Source organism: Trichomycterus rosablanca, chromosome 16 (assembly GCF_030014385.1).
Source record: "Trichomycterus rosablanca isolate fTriRos1 chromosome 16, fTriRos1.hap1, whole genome shotgun sequence".
Taxonomy (NCBI): Eukaryota; Metazoa; Chordata; class Actinopteri; order Siluriformes; family Trichomycteridae; genus Trichomycterus; species Trichomycterus rosablanca.
Window position 1 is genome coordinate 14,864,671 of NC_086003.1, and position 16,856 is coordinate 14,881,526.

Below are 16,856 nucleotides of genomic sequence, written 5' to 3' on the forward strand. Positions count from 1 at the left end.
GTCGACATGCAGTGGCATGCTCTCCTTGAATGCAATCGGGTATCCCTCAGCAGCGGAAGAAAAATTGAGTATGCCAAATCGGGAGAAAATGCATTAAAATAATAATAATAAAGAAATAAAGAAATAAAATAAAACAGGAAAGCTGTCCAATATTGTCAGAAGATGAAAAAAGGAAAATGGACTAACAAAACATTACTGCTTCAATTACTGGGTGCAATAAATCATATGAAAGAGCTCCAAAGCCACAATAAGTGATTCCAGGATTAGTAAATATGGGCTTGCTATCTAAAATGCAGAACATTGTGTGAAATGTGGAGTTCAGGGTTCAGTGAAACAGTAAGAAACCGTTTCTCTCCACCACGCCTAAACTTCGCTTCTGACTAAGTCATGAACAATTTGTCTAACCGGCAGAGATTTGGAAAGCTCAGCACCAAACTGGGTCAAGGTTCAATCAGATTTTTCATATCTATCTATACAAGACACACACTGACGGGCAGTACCTTCGTTTTTGCTTGAATCTCATGAGCTTTGACTACAGGCTCTGCTGTAAGACTCTGCTTGCTCTGTTCATTCATTTTGTTGTTCATCCAGGTCATGGCGTCGTTCACCTGCTTCTCAACCTTTAGTACCTCTAACTCGTCCAAGTGGTCATACAGCTCATCCTAAAATGGGACAAAATGTTAATAGAGCAGCTGAGTTGTCAACAAAAGCAGTTTTTGTTTAAAAAAAACTGAACATAAAACTGGCATTCAAAACAAAGACCTACCTTTGCTTTATAAGCTTCTAAAATCTTCATATACTTTTGGATTTGTTTTCCAAGCTCTTCAAAAGCTTTTGGTCGCTCTTCTGCCTCCATGGCTCTTTCCTTTATGGGTTGTCCCAGTTTCTAAAAAAATATAAAATAAAAGATATTTGCTCTGTGTGTTCACCTACAATATTAATCCAGTTAGCGCATGCACACGCACACACACAAACTCATACTTACTTTCAGCTCTGCAAGCTTATCGATGTAGACTTGCTTCTGTTGGTCCTCTCCTTCTTCATACAACCAGTTTTCTGTGTCTTCAAGTTTTAGACTAAATGCATCTCTGTCCTGAAAATTACATTACTATAAATTACACATTGGCTTTCCAAATATCCAGTATTTTTGTTAATGTTGGGTATAAGTAAATGTCTGTTTATTTGAGTCAATCTGACAATGAAAGTGAGAAGAATGCATCCTTTAATCAAAGACATACAAAGATCAAATGCACTGTTATGACAAAATGAACCCCCCACCCCACCCCCCAGTAATTAGAAGGTGCACAGTTTATCAATGACTGATGTAGACACAACAATGTAACAGGTTGAGTTTTCTGTGGCCTTTTTCCTTTTCGATGGTTTAAAGGGAAGATGATCCAGTGAATCTTCTACTATTTCTACAATGCTCAACAATATAAGAAAATACAAAACAAGGCATCCAACTGCACTCTCTTAGAATCTTTTTAGATCCTCCAGGGTACTAGGTGGCCTCCTCTAGTCTATTCATGCCCTGTGTTTTAGCAGCCATTGTTTTTGGATCAATCACAACCTAGTTTTATTTTCTAGTACTTCATGGAGTCTATAATACCATGCAGACCTGTGCTGGAAATAGACCAGTACACACCAGGACACAGTACCAACACTACTTCATTTTTCCCTTTTTTGAGTAGTGGAATTTTTCCTTTTTACCCTCTTCGTATCAAGTTCTGGGCAATTCATAACAACTGTATGTAAAGCGACTTCAAACTAGGGCTGGGCGATATGACAAAAAAAAACGCATATCTTAATATGTTTTTGAGAAGTAGTGATTTATGATACGATATAATGTTTGTTTGTTTATTAGGGTTTTAACGTCATGTTTTACACCACTGGTTACATTCATGACAGGAACGGTAGTTACTCATTACACAAGGTTCATCATTCACAAGGTTATATCAAACACAGTTATGAACAATTTTGTATCTCCAATTCACCTCACTTGCATGTCTTTGGACTGTGGGGGGAAACCGGAGCACCCAATGGAAACCCACATGGACAGGGGAGAGCGTGCAAACTTCACACAGAAAGGACTCAGACCGCCCCACCTGGGGATCGAACCCAGGACCTTCTTGCAGTGAGGCAACAGTGCTACCCACTTAGCCACCGTGCCGCCAACGATATAATGTAAACTTACAGTACAATGGCAGACCACTGCCCGTATTCAGAGTGTTTATATTTTGTATTACTACAACACACCAGCAGAAACTCACAATTACATTTATGCTGTCCACAAGGTAGAATAAAAGTGTTCTTGTGTTGTTTTGTGTAAGAGTTTCTTTTAGTTTCAGGCATGTGCACTTGTCCATCCTTGGTGTATTTGGGGAATTCTATTAGGACGTGTTTTATCGTTACAGGTGTGTGGCAGGTTTCACATGTTGATGGGTTTTCTCCCTTCATCAGGTGTTAGTGAGTTTCTCTGGTGTGACCCATTCTGCACCTTTTGTGTCGGCCCTGGTGTGTTCTTGGTTTAACATTGATGTTTGGGTGTATTTCACAGTTTGTTTGCCATTTTTCCTAGCTCTGCCATGTAGCCACTGTTGGGCCCTTGAGCAAGGGCAGCTAATCAAACCTCAGTAAACCAAAAAAAGTATTTTTTGCACATCGTCAACTATGAAGAGGGAGAAATAGATTGCCTATCCAACCAGTTTGAATGGTGGCAAAATACACTTGTATACAGTAAAACCCAACAATGGGCATTTCAATGTTCTTTAGTCTTAATTATGTTAATAATTGGCTCATTAAATTTGACCCTGGTGTAACATTATATTCATACCACAGTGATACACAAACGCCTGCTTTAAACTTTTGATGAAAACTGTTTATGATATGGGTTATTTTTATTTTTCTTGGATAAATGTATTTTAAATCTAGCTAGGATTCCTCTCATGCTAATCAACACATTGTTCCTGGCCTTTTTTACTCATTGTAATTAAGTGATACATGTTCTGAAGCTAACAGTATGTGAAAAGCTGTATTGACTTACTTCCTCGCTGACAAATTTCTCCAGCACTCCATGAAGTTTGTCCCTCATCTCATACACATATTCCTCAACACCATTCTTGGCATCATTTCTCTCCTTCTCCAGTTTGTCTTGCATGATCATCTTGCCCTAAAGACATAAGAAAACAGGAATGATGCAAGAGACACACCTGAATACCAGACACTTTTCAATTTCTAGCGAAAAGGTAGCGCAGCAGGAAGATAAACAACACCATCTCACTCTATAGTACACAATGGCACAGCCACAAAATGCTTTTGTCGTGAATCATGTGAATGCAAACTTACAGGATGGTTTAAATAAGCAGACTTTGAGTCAAGGCTGTCAGTTTTTGGAAGTCAGACAAGTGACCGGTGATCATTTCTCACTTTCAAGTAACTGATTCCATTGCAAATTTACAGTGAGGAAAATAAGTATTTGATCCCCTGCTGATTTTGTAAGTTTACCCCCTTACAAATTTAATTTTTTAAATAATTTTTATGGAAGGTTTATTTTAACAGAGAGAGAATATCAGATAAGATAAGATATCCTTTATTAATCCCACAATGGGGACATTTGCATCGTTAGAAATGGTAATACATTGGGAGAGTAGGAGATTAAAAAAAACTAGCAACCAGATTGTGCTCCCTGAGGAGCACACTGTGGTAACATGAAAAAAAGCCCCTAACAGCACACAAGCACATGTAAACATAAGAACATAACATAGTCACACAACGAGCCACGGGTTTGGGGGTGAGGGGATAGGGAAGGTACCAGCTACGACAAGCAGCCTCAGCGATTTGCAGCCATATGCAGGCGCACACTGCAGACCCGTCCTGCCGTATTGGTGGGATCAAGCTAAGAGAGTGGAGACGTTGTTTTTGGGTTGGTAAAGTTCTGACACTCATTCGTGCAGCAAGAAAAAGTCTGTACAAAGTTCACGATGACATGGTTGTTGACAGCTCTTACTGCCCCGAATGAACCAGCCAGTGGAGGAAGGGTAGGGTACTTCGCAGAAGATCCTCTGGAGGAATTTTCTTATCACCAAGGTCGTTGATGATAACAGTGGGAGCCAAGAGCAGAAATGACATGTTGTTTAGTCTGAGCCCTAATACAAATTTAACAAGAACTCACGGAATTAATGCGTCTCTGATCCGTCTCATTTCGCAAAGCCGTTAGTTTCTCCAAAATGGAATCCATGTTGCGATTAATAACCACAGTCTGAGTTCCAACAGCTCTACCCACCATATCAATCAAATTGGGCAGTTCCTTGGGACCATAGACAACTGACCCAACTTTTTTAATTTCCCGATACAGCAGGGCTAAGCCTAAACCAATCAGCAGAAACCCCACAATTAAAGTTCCGAATAGGTAAACATCCTCTACAACCTCCAACGAAAGAGGTGCCAGGCACACGACTCTCCACTTCCCCCACGAGTCCGTCGCGTATCCTGCCATCTGCGTTCCATCGGGGCATGTGGGTTCCCCCGAACCCGAACTTCTCGATGAGAAGATGGTGTCAATAGCATTCAGAGACCATTTAACCAATTCCATAATTTGTTCTTTGAGGAGCTGTGCTGAGAAAATCTCTGTAGAGTAGACGAGACAGTACGATACAGGAGAAGCCAAGCAGGAAAGATAAGGGAGGAGGGAAAATGCAACCGCCTTCCACGAGAGCAAGAGCAGAGTGCATCAACAAAAAATCCAGAAAAAAACATTAAATAAAAGTTATGAATTAATTTGTATTTCATTAAGGGAAATAAGTATTTGATCCCCTACCAACCAGCAAGAATTCTGACCCCCACAGACCGGTTATGTGCCCATGAGGCACACAAATTAGTCCTGTCCCTGTATAAAAGACACCTGTCACAGAATCAGTTTCTTCCGTTCAAATCTCTCCACCACCATGGGCAAGACCAAAGAGCTATCAAAGGACGTCAGGGACAAGATTGTAGACCTGCACAAGGTTGGAATGGGCTACAAGACCATCAGCAAGAAGCTTGGTGAGAAAGAGACCACTGTTGGTGCGATAATTCGAAAATGGAAGAAATACAAGATCACAGTCAATCACCCTCACTCTGGAGCTCCATGCAAGATCTCACCTGGTGGGGTAAGAATGATTCTGAGAAAGGTGAGGTCAGTCCAGAATTACACGGGAGGAGCTTGTCAATGATCTCAAGGGAGCTGGGAGCACAGTCACCAAGAAAACCATTAGTAACAGACTTCGCCGTAATGGATTGAGATCCTGCAGTGCCCGCAAAGTCCCTTTGCTCAAGAAGGCTCATGTACAGGCCCGTCTGAAGTTTGCCAATGAACACCTGAATGATTCAGAGAAAGCTTGGGAAAATGTGATATGGTCAGATGAGACCAAAATTGAGCTCTTTGGCATCAACTCCACTCGCCGTGTTTGGAGGCAGAGAAATGCCCGGTGGGGATGGTGTTCTTGGGGTCATATCCAGCATTTCTCTGCTCCCAGCTCCCTTGAGATCATTGACAAGCTCCTCCCGTGTAATTCTGGGCTGACCTCACCTTTCTCAGAATCATTCTTACCCCACCAGGTGAGATCTTGCATGGAGCTCCAGAGCGAGGGTGATTGACTGTGATCTTGTATTTCTTCCATTTTCGAATTATCGCACCAACAGTGGTCTCTTTCTCACCAAGCTTCTTGCTGATGGTCTTGTAGCCCATTCCAGCCTTGTGCAGGTCTACAATCTTGTCCCTGACGTCCTTTGATAGCTCTTTGGTCTTGCCCATGGTGGTTGAGAGATTTGAACGGAAGAAACTGATTCTGTGACAGGAGTCTTTTATACAGGGACAGGACTAATTTGTGTGCCTCATGGGCACATAACCGGTCTGTGGGGGTCAGAATTCTTGCTGGTTGGTAGGGGATCAAATACTTATTTCCCTTAATTAAATACAAATTAATTTATAACCTTTATTTAATGTTTTTTTTCTGGATTTTTTGTTGATATTCTGTCTCTCTCTGTTAAAATAAACCTTCCATAAAAATTATAGACTGTTCAAGTCTTTGTAAGGGGGTAAACTTACAAAATCAGCATTATTTTCCTCACTGTAAGTAATGCTTCTTTTTAGTGTGTTGTGTCTAATAAATCGTTTTCAGACAACCAAAACCTATGGCTGGACATGCATATTTATTTAGTTCTAATCAATAAAGATTTACTGGTAAATCTAGGTAAAATTCTGTACCTATACTGTAAAATGTTCTACAAATAAACTATAAACACACCTGTAGTTTTCTAAAAGTGAAATAAAAGGTTGTTACAATAACCAGATAACCAACAAGCTTATAGTGTCTCATAAGCCAATTGTGTCTGTGGACAGGTAGCAGAGCCAAGATTTAAACCCGGGAGCTCAGAATCTCTGCGTTGGTGTACTAGTGGATTATCCTGCTCCGCCACCTAGGCGCCCTTCATTATATTTTAAAATAACATGCAGACTCCAAATTGATGCAACACAGTTTCTGTTTGTGATTATAATGCATATAATGCATAACAGCCTTTCGTGGTTTAAATGAGAAGTTCAGATTAGAACAGCAGCGCTCGCTATGATGTCGATAGTAGTTAAACTTTCAACTGGTGTGTGTGCACAGAGGATAGGTGAGGGCGAGTTTCAAATCAGCAGCCTGAACAATGAACCGCACGTAAGAGCTCAGTACTTTGGCTCCAAATTTAAATCAAGTGTCAGTTGTTGGAAATAAACCAAAATGACACTTTTACTCTCTAGTATTAACTAAACAATGGGTCTGTCCAAAAACCTAGTGGGCTCTCTACATAGACAGCATTTTACTTCATCCTATGCGCACTCCTGAGAAGAAGCCTGTCTGAATTCTTAGATGCCTTAAAATGCTGTCTAGTAAGGCACCTTAAATTTAAACTGTATTTTGACTGAATAACGAGGGAGCATCTGATGCTTCCTTAGTGGTGAAGGCAATCCCAGAATTCAGTGCTGCACAACTTTTCCTCACAAAAAATTACAAATATGGCAAACGAATGCAGAGCAACAAACGGAGTTATTTTCAATTGTAAATAAATTCTCATTGATTTACAATTTGTATAAACATGTACAAGTGTTATTTATTTGCAAATTCGTGTTTGTCAGTGACAATTACCGTTTTCGGTTAACGGAGGGAAATGTCAGCTGGCAAGCTAGCGAGTTGTGCCGCCTCAACCCATGATTTGAATGGCCTGAGGCTAACCCTGTTAGCTTACTAAGCATGGCGTAATCGCTGTCTAAGTAGTGCGTCTTATGAATTCGATGTCTTATTAGAATCCTCTCTACTTGGGCAGCTGTTTAGGTAGGCAGTAGGCAGCTCCCTACAGACACAACTTTGTTGGTTACTGGTTGACTAGTTAATCATTACCATCACTAGTTACCTTAGCACTCCACTTCAAATTCTCTGTCACTTTACAAGCCTTACCTCATTTTCCACAAACAGGTTGAGCATGTCATTAGCAAGCTGCCATTGCAGGCTGTTTTCTATGGGCAGGTCCACTGTCTTTGTCTTCACTTTGGCTTTCTTGGCCTGTGGCGGCTGGTCATTTTTCTTTTCCGACTTGTTCTCCTCGGTGGTGGTCTAAAATAAACACACGTTAAATGAGCCAGTGTCTACCATGCTTTAACCTACACACCATCCAACAAACTGCAAATTCTTTACCTCCATGTCCTCAGTGTCGGATTTCTTATCTGCGTTCTCTTTTGCCACGTCACTCTGGCCCTGCTGTTCTTCTTGGTCCACTTGCATCTTATTCTTCATTTTAAAAAAGGAAAAAAACTTGTCACCCTTAATCCTAAGCATCATACATATTTCTGTGCTGAGTAGGCATGGCAGCACTATTTATTTATTTATTTGGGTTATCACGCCATGTCTAATGTGTGTCATTTAATGGCAAAATAGGTATCATGTTCCTGTCTGTGTATTTTATCTTGTCTTTATATTTTGGGCCATTTTGTATTTTTATATTTATGGCTACAAGGTAGAATAAAAGTGTTCTTGTGTTGTTTTGTGTAAGAGTTTCTTTTAGTTTCAGGCATGTGCACTTGTCCATCCTTGGTGTATTTGGGGGAATTCTATTAGGACGTGTTTTATCGTTACAGGTGTGTGCCAGGTTTCACATGTTGGTGGGTTTTCTCCCTTCATCAGGTGTTAGTGAGTTTCTCTGGTGTGACCCATTCTGCACCTTGTGTGTCGTCCCTGGTGTGTTCTTGGTTTAACATTGATGTTTGAGTGTATTTCACAGAGTTTGTTTGCCATTTTTCCTTAATGTAAATACTTATTAGTGGTTATATATCTGTTCGGGACAGTGGCAGCCCAGTGGGTAGAGCTTTGGACTATCAACTGAACGGCTAAGAGTTTGAATCCTAGCTCTGCCATGTAGCCACTCTTGAGCCCTTGAGCAAGTCCCTTAACCCTTTCTGCTCCAGGGGCACTGTACAATGGCTAACCCTGCGCTCCGACCCCAGCTTCCAAACAAGCTGGGATATGCAAAGAAAGAATTTTGTTGTATTGTACGTCTGTATATGTATATATTACAAATAAAGGCATTCTATCTACTCTACGAAGGATGGTAGCACCAAATCCTGGATAAAGTGTAGTTAAGGCAAGGGCGGTACCTCCTCCTCTTTGGTAGCCGGTTCCATCTCCATGGGCTCCTCTCCCTCGGCGGGCTTCAGCACCTCCACCAGTGAGGCACTGGACACGCTGAATACTCCATGTATATTCACACGAACTTTCACTTTCACCTTGGAGCTCTCACCAGATGCCTGTGGCACCACCTTCTGGACCATAAACTGGCCTGAACACAGAGGAGAGAATGATTACACAGATTGCCCTGCCTGGTTTCACCTGCTTTGACCATGAGAAATTATAAACTCTTAACTGTAAATGCTTCCTGTATTTAATTGGGTAAGATAGGTTTTATTGATGACGCAGGCTAAATATATTTAGCATTAGCGCAAAAAACTGAAAATATGTTTATTAATGCAGTAATATGGCATCTAGGCAATGCAAGCACACAATTTATTTATTGTTTAACTGCTTAAAAAGACATCAGAGCACTTTTGCTCTTCAACTGGAATGTATTGGCAGTGATAACATATATAGATTGACAAAAATCTTTTTTACAAGACTAACATTAGGTTGCAACAACAGGCTTTTTCAAGCGACCCACAATTTGTCCATGATTTTTTACGCAACCCAGGAAACAAAAAAATCCATCTTAATTTTCTCCGCTATGTGCTGTACAATCTGGTCCCACTGGGGTTGGCAAGTTGTAACATAAAGCCTCCACAAGGGGGCGTTCACATGCAAGTTTCTGATCTACAACAAATGTACCTATTTGCCTGACAGTATAAAGGCTGCATAAAAGATTTCTGGGGCGCTTGGGTGGTGCAGCAAACTAAAGCGCTAGCGTACCACTGCTGAAATTACAGTTTAAATCTCAGCTGTGTTACTGACCGACCGGGCCGCCGAACAGACACTACTGCCTGCTGCTGCAATTCAGGTCTCATCGGGTGGGTCGTGAGCCTGCATGAAAGATGGCAAACATCACACATGGCAGTGCGTGACTCTTCATACGCGAAACTATCCTCTGCACTACCCCTTCTTTGGTAGATGATAAGAAGTGGTTGGCTACTACACACCTCAGAGCAGACTAAAATCATTAATAGAAATAAAATCACTTTTGAAATACTGTACCAATTGTAGGATCTGGATAAGGAAAGTCCTTTGGGTCATTGTAGTAGGCCTCCAGGGAGAAGGGCTCCTTGCGGTAGAAGGTCAGCACCTTAGAGAAAGGTGCAGGGTGGTTTTTGGGGAATACCTCACAATCACTGCAGGGAGAGAAAATCAAAACAAATTAGACATTAGACTAACTTGGCTAAGGGCAGGATCACTAACAGCATAACAGACCACTGTGTCACCTTAGCACTACATGTACATTATTGTAATTAGAATATTAAATAAAAATAAAATCATTAAATAATTCATTATATATTCATAACATAAATTTTAAGCCAATTTAACTCATATGTTAATGGATGTCTTAAGTCATCAGAAATTCTAAACCTTTAAAACCAGTGAATAATAAACAGTAAGCAAATTAAGCTAGCAAGACTAAAGGCTGTGTCCCAAATCTTCTGCAATACAACAATAAGGATGTAGACAAATGATAAAAGCTATGACAGAATACAACATCGACATGTTACGCGGTAGAAACTTGAAAGTTTTGCAGTAGCAGTTTGAGGTCTGATATTCTGAGCACCCGGGTTGGAATCTCGGCTCTGCTACCGGTCGACTGGGCGCCCTCTAGCAGGCACAATTTGCTACTGCCTCCAGCAGACAAAATTGGCTTCCGGTCTGCTGGGTGGGAAAGACAGGACTAAGGGGTGGAATTATTAATGCTATGTAAGGTTTGGTTGCACAGGGTGCCTGTACAGAAAGTGGAGGAGCGCAGAGACAGGGGGCGTGGAAAATCCGCCAAAGTATGGGAGAATAAGAAGGGATTGGTGGACTGCGCACACTCTGGAGAGGGTGTGTTTCAGACAAATATACACCATCCTTGGACGCCATCTGAGTCCCCAGCAGCGGATTGGCTACGCTTCATTGGGAGAAAAGGGGGGTAAAAATGCATTTAAAAAAAAGATTTTGTTTCTCAAATGGCACAGCGGTCTAACTCTCTAGCACACTCGCAATTTCAAATCCCAGCAGATCCAGCAACCTGACCGAGCAGCCACACAAACACAATTAGCCATGCTTGAGGAAGGAAAGGTTGGACGGGTACTTTTCCGTCTATAATACACAATCTTCAGGAGTTCTAGGTGTTGGGGGAGTCACATAGAGCTAAGCATGATATGTACAAGGTACAGTTTTATGTGGGAACCCAACACTGTCAGGTGACAAGAAGCGGCCGCAGATTGGACACGTATCGGAGAGAAGCCGTAGTGACATGTTTCAAACACCATACTTATGTAAATGATACACTTAAAGTTAAACAGACCTCAAGCCTTCCTCCGCGGCTGAATTCCATTTAAGAGAGATGGGATAAGGGACCACATCTGTGATGGAAAACTCCCGCACTTTAAAGGCAGGTGACAGGATTGCACACTGGAGGAAAAAGAAGCACATAACAGTGAGTTTTAGCACCTGAAAACACCGTCGGTTGCTTATAAACAGCACACAAAGCTTCAAGATGGTATTTAAATACATACAACAGGACAACAAGCTTTGTGAAAGTTGCATTAAATTACATGGTGTGGCTAGAATTGACATATTGGATCAGACACTATTTATTATGGCTGGTCAGGAGTCGTCTCAATAAACCCACAGATTCAAGAGCATGAAAGTTTATTGTCTTCTGAGAGGCTGGTCAGTGTGGCAAAAGGGGCATAGCCAAATGAATGATGACTCAAGTCACAGACCTGTAGGGCACAGCCTCTGGCCACGGCCTCATCCGCATTCAGCGTGGTGCTCAGGTCCTTGCCGAAGTATTTGCTGATTCTCTCTTTGATGGCGGGGATCCGAGAAGCCCCGCCTATAATCTCGACGGCGTAGATGTCTTCTTTTTTTAGCTCTGTGGAAGGCAGACTGACATTTAGAAAATAATCAGCTGGCCACACGAGATTAAACGTGAGCCGAAGGCTTTTACTCACTGGCTTGTTCAAGAACGCTGCGCAGGGGAGCCTCCACTTTAGCCAGCAGCGCCGCACACATCTCCTCGAAATCGCCTCTGGAACAAGAGAGTCATTGAGCTGTTTTTAGCTACAGCGTTCATGCTAAAAGCAGCCACTTACATCATGGTGTGTAAGCGAGGACGAATACAAACATATCCTCGCCGGGGTCTGGTCAAAGCCCGGTTTAGCCCACGTAAGTTGCTAAACTGAGGGTTGCTAAGAAACTGACCTGTTGAGTTTGCCAGTAACGTCGATGTCGTTCATGAAGCATTCGATGTTGAGTGGCAGGTCTGACGAGTTGGCGCTCATGAGCTTTTTCAGCTTCTCACACTCCTGGTAGAGGCGCACGAGGGCACGTGGCTTGGAGCGCACATCCAGCTTGTATTTTTTGGCAAATTCGTTGCAGAAGTGCTGAACCAAGATCTCATCGAAATCCTTGCCACCCAGCTCCGAGTCAAACGCTGAAGCCAAGAACTAAATAACCCAAGACAAACTGTTTTAAAACTGTGACACTTAGAAATTGACAGCAACAACAAACAAACTGCTCATGATGAAGCATCAGTTTAGTCAAGTACTAATTAAGTACTTGTTTTAATTACGTACTAATTGATAAATTGGCCCCAAGAGCAATCTTTATTCCCTATTTAAATCCATTTCCAAGTTTTCTTTCTATTTTTTATTTATCCATTTTCTCCCAATTTAGCGTAGTCAATTTGTCTTCCGCTGCTGGAGGGTCCCTGATTGCAGTCAATGTGAGTGTATTGCTGCTCACTCTGACCCGTGCACAGCCCTTGGCAGAACCCTTTTTCACCTATGCATTCTGCACAGGCGCATCTCTATCTGCCAATCAGGGTCCTTACACAGCGTTTGAAGACCCCACCCACATAGTCCGGTCTGCTGCAGGCTATACCAATTATGCCCGCTAGATGGCACCCAGCCGACCGGCGGCAACGCCGAGTTTCAAACGGAGGAGTTCAGAATCTCGGAGCTGGTGTGCTAGCAAAATATCCCATTTCCAGGTTTTACCACAGATTTATCCGGGTCAGGGACACAGTGGGACAATTTTCCCCAGAATCAGGTGCTATCAGGGGAGACAGTGGTAGCCAATGGGTAGAGCTTTGGGCTATCAACCAGAGGATTGACAGTTCAAATCCAGGCTCTGTTATGCAGCCACTGTTGGGTCCTTGAGCAAGACCCTTAACCCTGTCTGCTCCAGGGGCGCCGTACGATGGCTGACCCTGCGCTCTGACCCCAGCTTTCAAACAAGCTGTGATATGCGAAGAAATAATTTCATTGTACTGTACACCTGTATATGTCTATGTGACAAATAAAGTATATCTTATATCAGCCAGTCGGGTATCTACATAGAACATGACTCGCAGTGTCTGAAGGGGGATCCCCTGTCAAGATGTGTTTCTGCCTTGTTTCCAGTTTTTACTAACAAAAACTGACCTGCTGAAACCGTGACCAGGTTAAAGCAGTGGTAAAAAATAAAATTGTAATGACATAACTAAATAATAATGCCTACTACATGCTGGCAAAGAGTTACATCTAATCAGTGCATCATTAGTGCCACATTAAAAAGTACATCAGCCGGCCAGATGCCTACACAGACACACAATTGGCTGTGTGTCTGTGGTGGGAATGGACTATTGCTGAAACAGGATTCCTCATTGCTGGGGTCAAGGCACCTGCATGGGGGAGCCTGATTACGAATCGTAGCATGTGGCTCTTTACACGGGATACTGCGCTCTGTGAGATCCCACCCCTAGCACCCTCCTAGATCGAGATAGGGGTGGCAGCAGCGGCAAGAGAAAAGATAAAAACCAAGAATGGCCAGCACTGGATAGGGTCCGAAAAGTGTGTGAATTAAACCATTATATGCATTCATATGTTTAGGTATCTACTGTCTAGATTCGCTGCAATGAAACACACTCAGAAATGCAGGTAAAATACAGATGTTTTTAAAGTAAAACTCCACTGTATAGTGTGCCATACAGATAAAAGGTCTGTTGCAGAATTTATGTAACTGGTGTCAACTTACCTTCAACTTTCCTTTGTTAAAAGCACAAGCAGAAACCTGGTAACCAGAATGGCCCACATCCACAAACACCACCGTCCTGGGTTTCTCCTCGGGGGCTGGCAGGTCTTGCTTGTAAATGCCATATGCCAGGGAAACTAAAATAACAGATAATTAGACGCCATAAATATCATCTCAATGTTATGCTATAGTGGGTGTCACAGAGAACACATTAAAGGGTTTCGAAGATATCAGCAAGAACCAAACAGATACATGCAATGCCCTTTCAGCTCAGTTAAACATACTGTAATGGGGAAGGGGCACTAATCACCTGTTAGACATAGACAACACTTACGTAAAAATATGAAAAACAGACGCTGTGTGACTTTTTTCACTCCACATTTTAAAGCTACGGTATTTGTTTTGTATTCGTATGTGTTACTAGATGACAACTGGAATTTTCATGTCTTACAATGCTTTATTCTGGTCAGGGTGTGGCAGGTGCGGTTTCCCTAGAACCACTGGGCGTGATGAAATGACACACCCCTGATAGGATGCCAATCCATCGCAGTGCCTTGGCTGATTAGTAAATGTATGATTGCTATCTAAAATGCAAACTTGGGATCTGTCTAAAAAAACCTAGTGATCTGCCGTATTGCCTACTTCCTAACAAGGCAGACATTGACTTATAAGGCATATTATTCAGACACACAACTCAGACGGCAATTACGTCACTACGCTTAGTAAGCTAACACAGTTAGCCTAAGGCCATTCAATCTAATGGGCTGAGGTGGCACATCCCGCTAACATCTCCCGCCGTGTACCGGAATCACCGACAAGCCCGAATTTGCAAATAAATGACACTTGTGCACCTTAATACAAATTACAAATCAATGAGAATCTATTTACATTTGAAGAACTCGCTGTGCCACACTGAATGATGGGATTGTCAAGCATTGGATGCTCCCTCGTTATTCAGTCAGTTTATAGCTTTGAAATAAGGCACCTTATTAGGCAACATTTTAAGGTATCTAAGAATTCGGACAGTGTTCTTCTCGGGAGCGTGCAAAGGATGATGTAAAATGCTGTCTACGTACAGAGCTCACTAGGTTTTCGGACAGACCTTGGTCTCCCAAGTATCCCTTTGGACTTCACAGCTTACTTCTTCTCACAACAGAATCCAACAGTCCAGGGTTTTGTGAAACAGAGAGGATCGGTTTCTCTCCACCATGGCTGTGCTTCACTTCCAGTTATGTTGTATAAAGTATTTGTCTCATTGGCACTGCTTTAAAAAGGTCAGCGGCAAACTGGGTCAAAATTCATTTACCTTCAAACTTTGAGTGCAGCAGCGAGCAGTAAAAACTGGGCATCCATAAGAAACATGTGAACGCACACTGTAGAATTCTTGTCCACCATCAGAGTCTGACCTCACACTCTCAACTAAAAAGGGTTAACATTCCCACCTATACACTCCAAAACCCTGTGGAAAGTTGTTATAGCCACAAAAAGGGGGTCCAGATTAATGCCTATGGGGCTGGATTGGACTGTCCAAAAAATACAACAGCATATAAGCTGTAGATTTCATTTAGTCAGAATATGTTGAGGTGGCCGCTCAGGTGGCGCAGCGGTAAAGTACGCTAGTGCACCAGAGTTGGGTTTCTAGATACATCGTATCGAAACTCAGCTCTACCTTTCCGACTGGGTTGGGCGGCAGTATGAACAACGTTTGGCTGTTGTTCATGGGCTTAGCGGGTAGAGTCGGAGCATAGGTCCTCATAACTGGTACAACTGCGGCCCTTGCTGGTTGGCTGACGGCGCCTGCACAGGGCTGAGGAATAACATTGAGGGGGGTGTGACCCTCCGTGCGCAGTGTCTCTCGGTGTATGAACTCGGCTCGTGCAGGTGTAAAATGCAAGTCTGTACCGATTGCGTGCCGGAGGGGGCGCAATTCGGTTGAGTGGCGTCCTCAGTCAGCGGCAAGGGGTTGAACCAGTATAGAGTACATAATCAGGGTAATTGGATATGACTAGAATGGGGATAAAAATTGGGGAAAAAAGTGAAAAAAAAAAAAAAAAAAAGAATATGTTGAGGTGAAAGTTACCTGCAGTGGTCTCATTCATAAGTCGCAAGCAGTTAAGGCCTGCAATCTGTGCTGCATCCATGACCGACCTTCTCTCTGCATCAGTGTAGAAGCAGGGAACCTGAGAAATAAGAGCTTCAGTTAGTCATATTATTACTAGGGCCCTACTAAATTTATGGGAAAATGTGCTTAATTTCAAAGACCTTGTAATGATTACATAACACTCATAAATTTAATGATGTCCATGTTTTCACACAAGCCCCTCTGCATTCACATAATTGGGAGTTCTCCAAACTCAGTTACCCGAGTCGTGTTTTTAGCTGCTTTAGACTTCGACATCTTGGACATTTTGTCTAACCGATTGCTAGTGTAACCGAGTGTCTTTAGAGTTTGCTGAGTTTATAAGTTTAAGTATGAAATAACTGTACATAGACAAACTATCTGGAGCGTAATACTTTTCTGGCTTGTTTTTTTGAGGCGCAGCACAGACTACAGAGAGATGATCACGTGTGTAGAGAAGCACACTTTATCATTAATTATGGAATCCCCAAAAGGACAAAATACACTTACTATGTAAACACACTCATCAAACTCTGTCAGCACACTTTGCCACAGAAAAGTCTGTTACACTAACGTAATTGCCATATGATCTCTAGGACCGCCTCATATTGAATATTGCGCTTCATATTTAATATACTACGCGAATAAAAAATGTTAAATCGCTAAACACAAAACTTAAATTTCACAGAAAACAGCTCATTTGAATTAGGTAGAGCTTTAACTATTACTCTTATACGTTCATAAGACATTTATAAGACATTTCAGTAAAAAAGTACTTACAGAAATAACACAGTCCGCTACTGGTTTTTTGAGAGCAGCCTCAGCCGTCTCTTTGAGTTTGGTGAGCAGCATGGCAGTCACCTGCTCAATACTGAACACCTCCTCCTTCTCCATGTACATCACCTGGTGAAACATACACAGGAAGTGAAGTTAACCAAACTTTGTAATAAGTTAAAATAGCAAGGGACCCA

The 16,856-nt window shown here is 42.2% G+C and overlaps 2 protein-coding genes across 2 annotated transcripts in view; one reads left to right on the plus strand and one right to left on the minus strand.

The window, feature by feature from the left end:
* The window catches only part of zcchc10 (zinc finger, CCHC domain containing 10), a 44,352-nt gene that overhangs the window by 8,062 nt on the left and 19,434 nt on the right, over nt 1–16,856 (plus strand). The gene's annotated exons all lie outside the window — the stretch shown is intronic.
* Nucleotides 1–16,856, minus strand: part of hspa4a (heat shock protein 4a) — a 31,702-nt gene that overhangs the window by 4,520 nt on the left and 10,326 nt on the right. Inside the window, exons 4-18 of the mRNA XM_063012261.1 lie at nt 16,666–16,788; nt 15,847–15,946; nt 13,770–13,903; nt 11,955–12,199; nt 11,705–11,781; nt 11,474–11,625; nt 11,053–11,159; nt 9,753–9,886; nt 8,669–8,850; nt 7,713–7,805; nt 7,476–7,631; nt 3,044–3,169; nt 986–1,093; nt 767–886; nt 501–662 (exon numbers count right to left, since the gene is read on the minus strand). Of these exons, the coding sequence (XP_062868331.1) occupies nt 501–662; nt 767–886; nt 986–1,093; nt 3,044–3,169; nt 7,476–7,631; nt 7,713–7,805; nt 8,669–8,850; nt 9,753–9,886; nt 11,053–11,159; nt 11,474–11,625; nt 11,705–11,781; nt 11,955–12,199; nt 13,770–13,903; nt 15,847–15,946; nt 16,666–16,788 (2,019 nt within the window). The remainder of the gene's footprint in view (nt 1–500; nt 663–766; nt 887–985; nt 1,094–3,043; nt 3,170–7,475; nt 7,632–7,712; nt 7,806–8,668; nt 8,851–9,752; nt 9,887–11,052; nt 11,160–11,473; nt 11,626–11,704; nt 11,782–11,954; nt 12,200–13,769; nt 13,904–15,846; nt 15,947–16,665; nt 16,789–16,856) is intronic.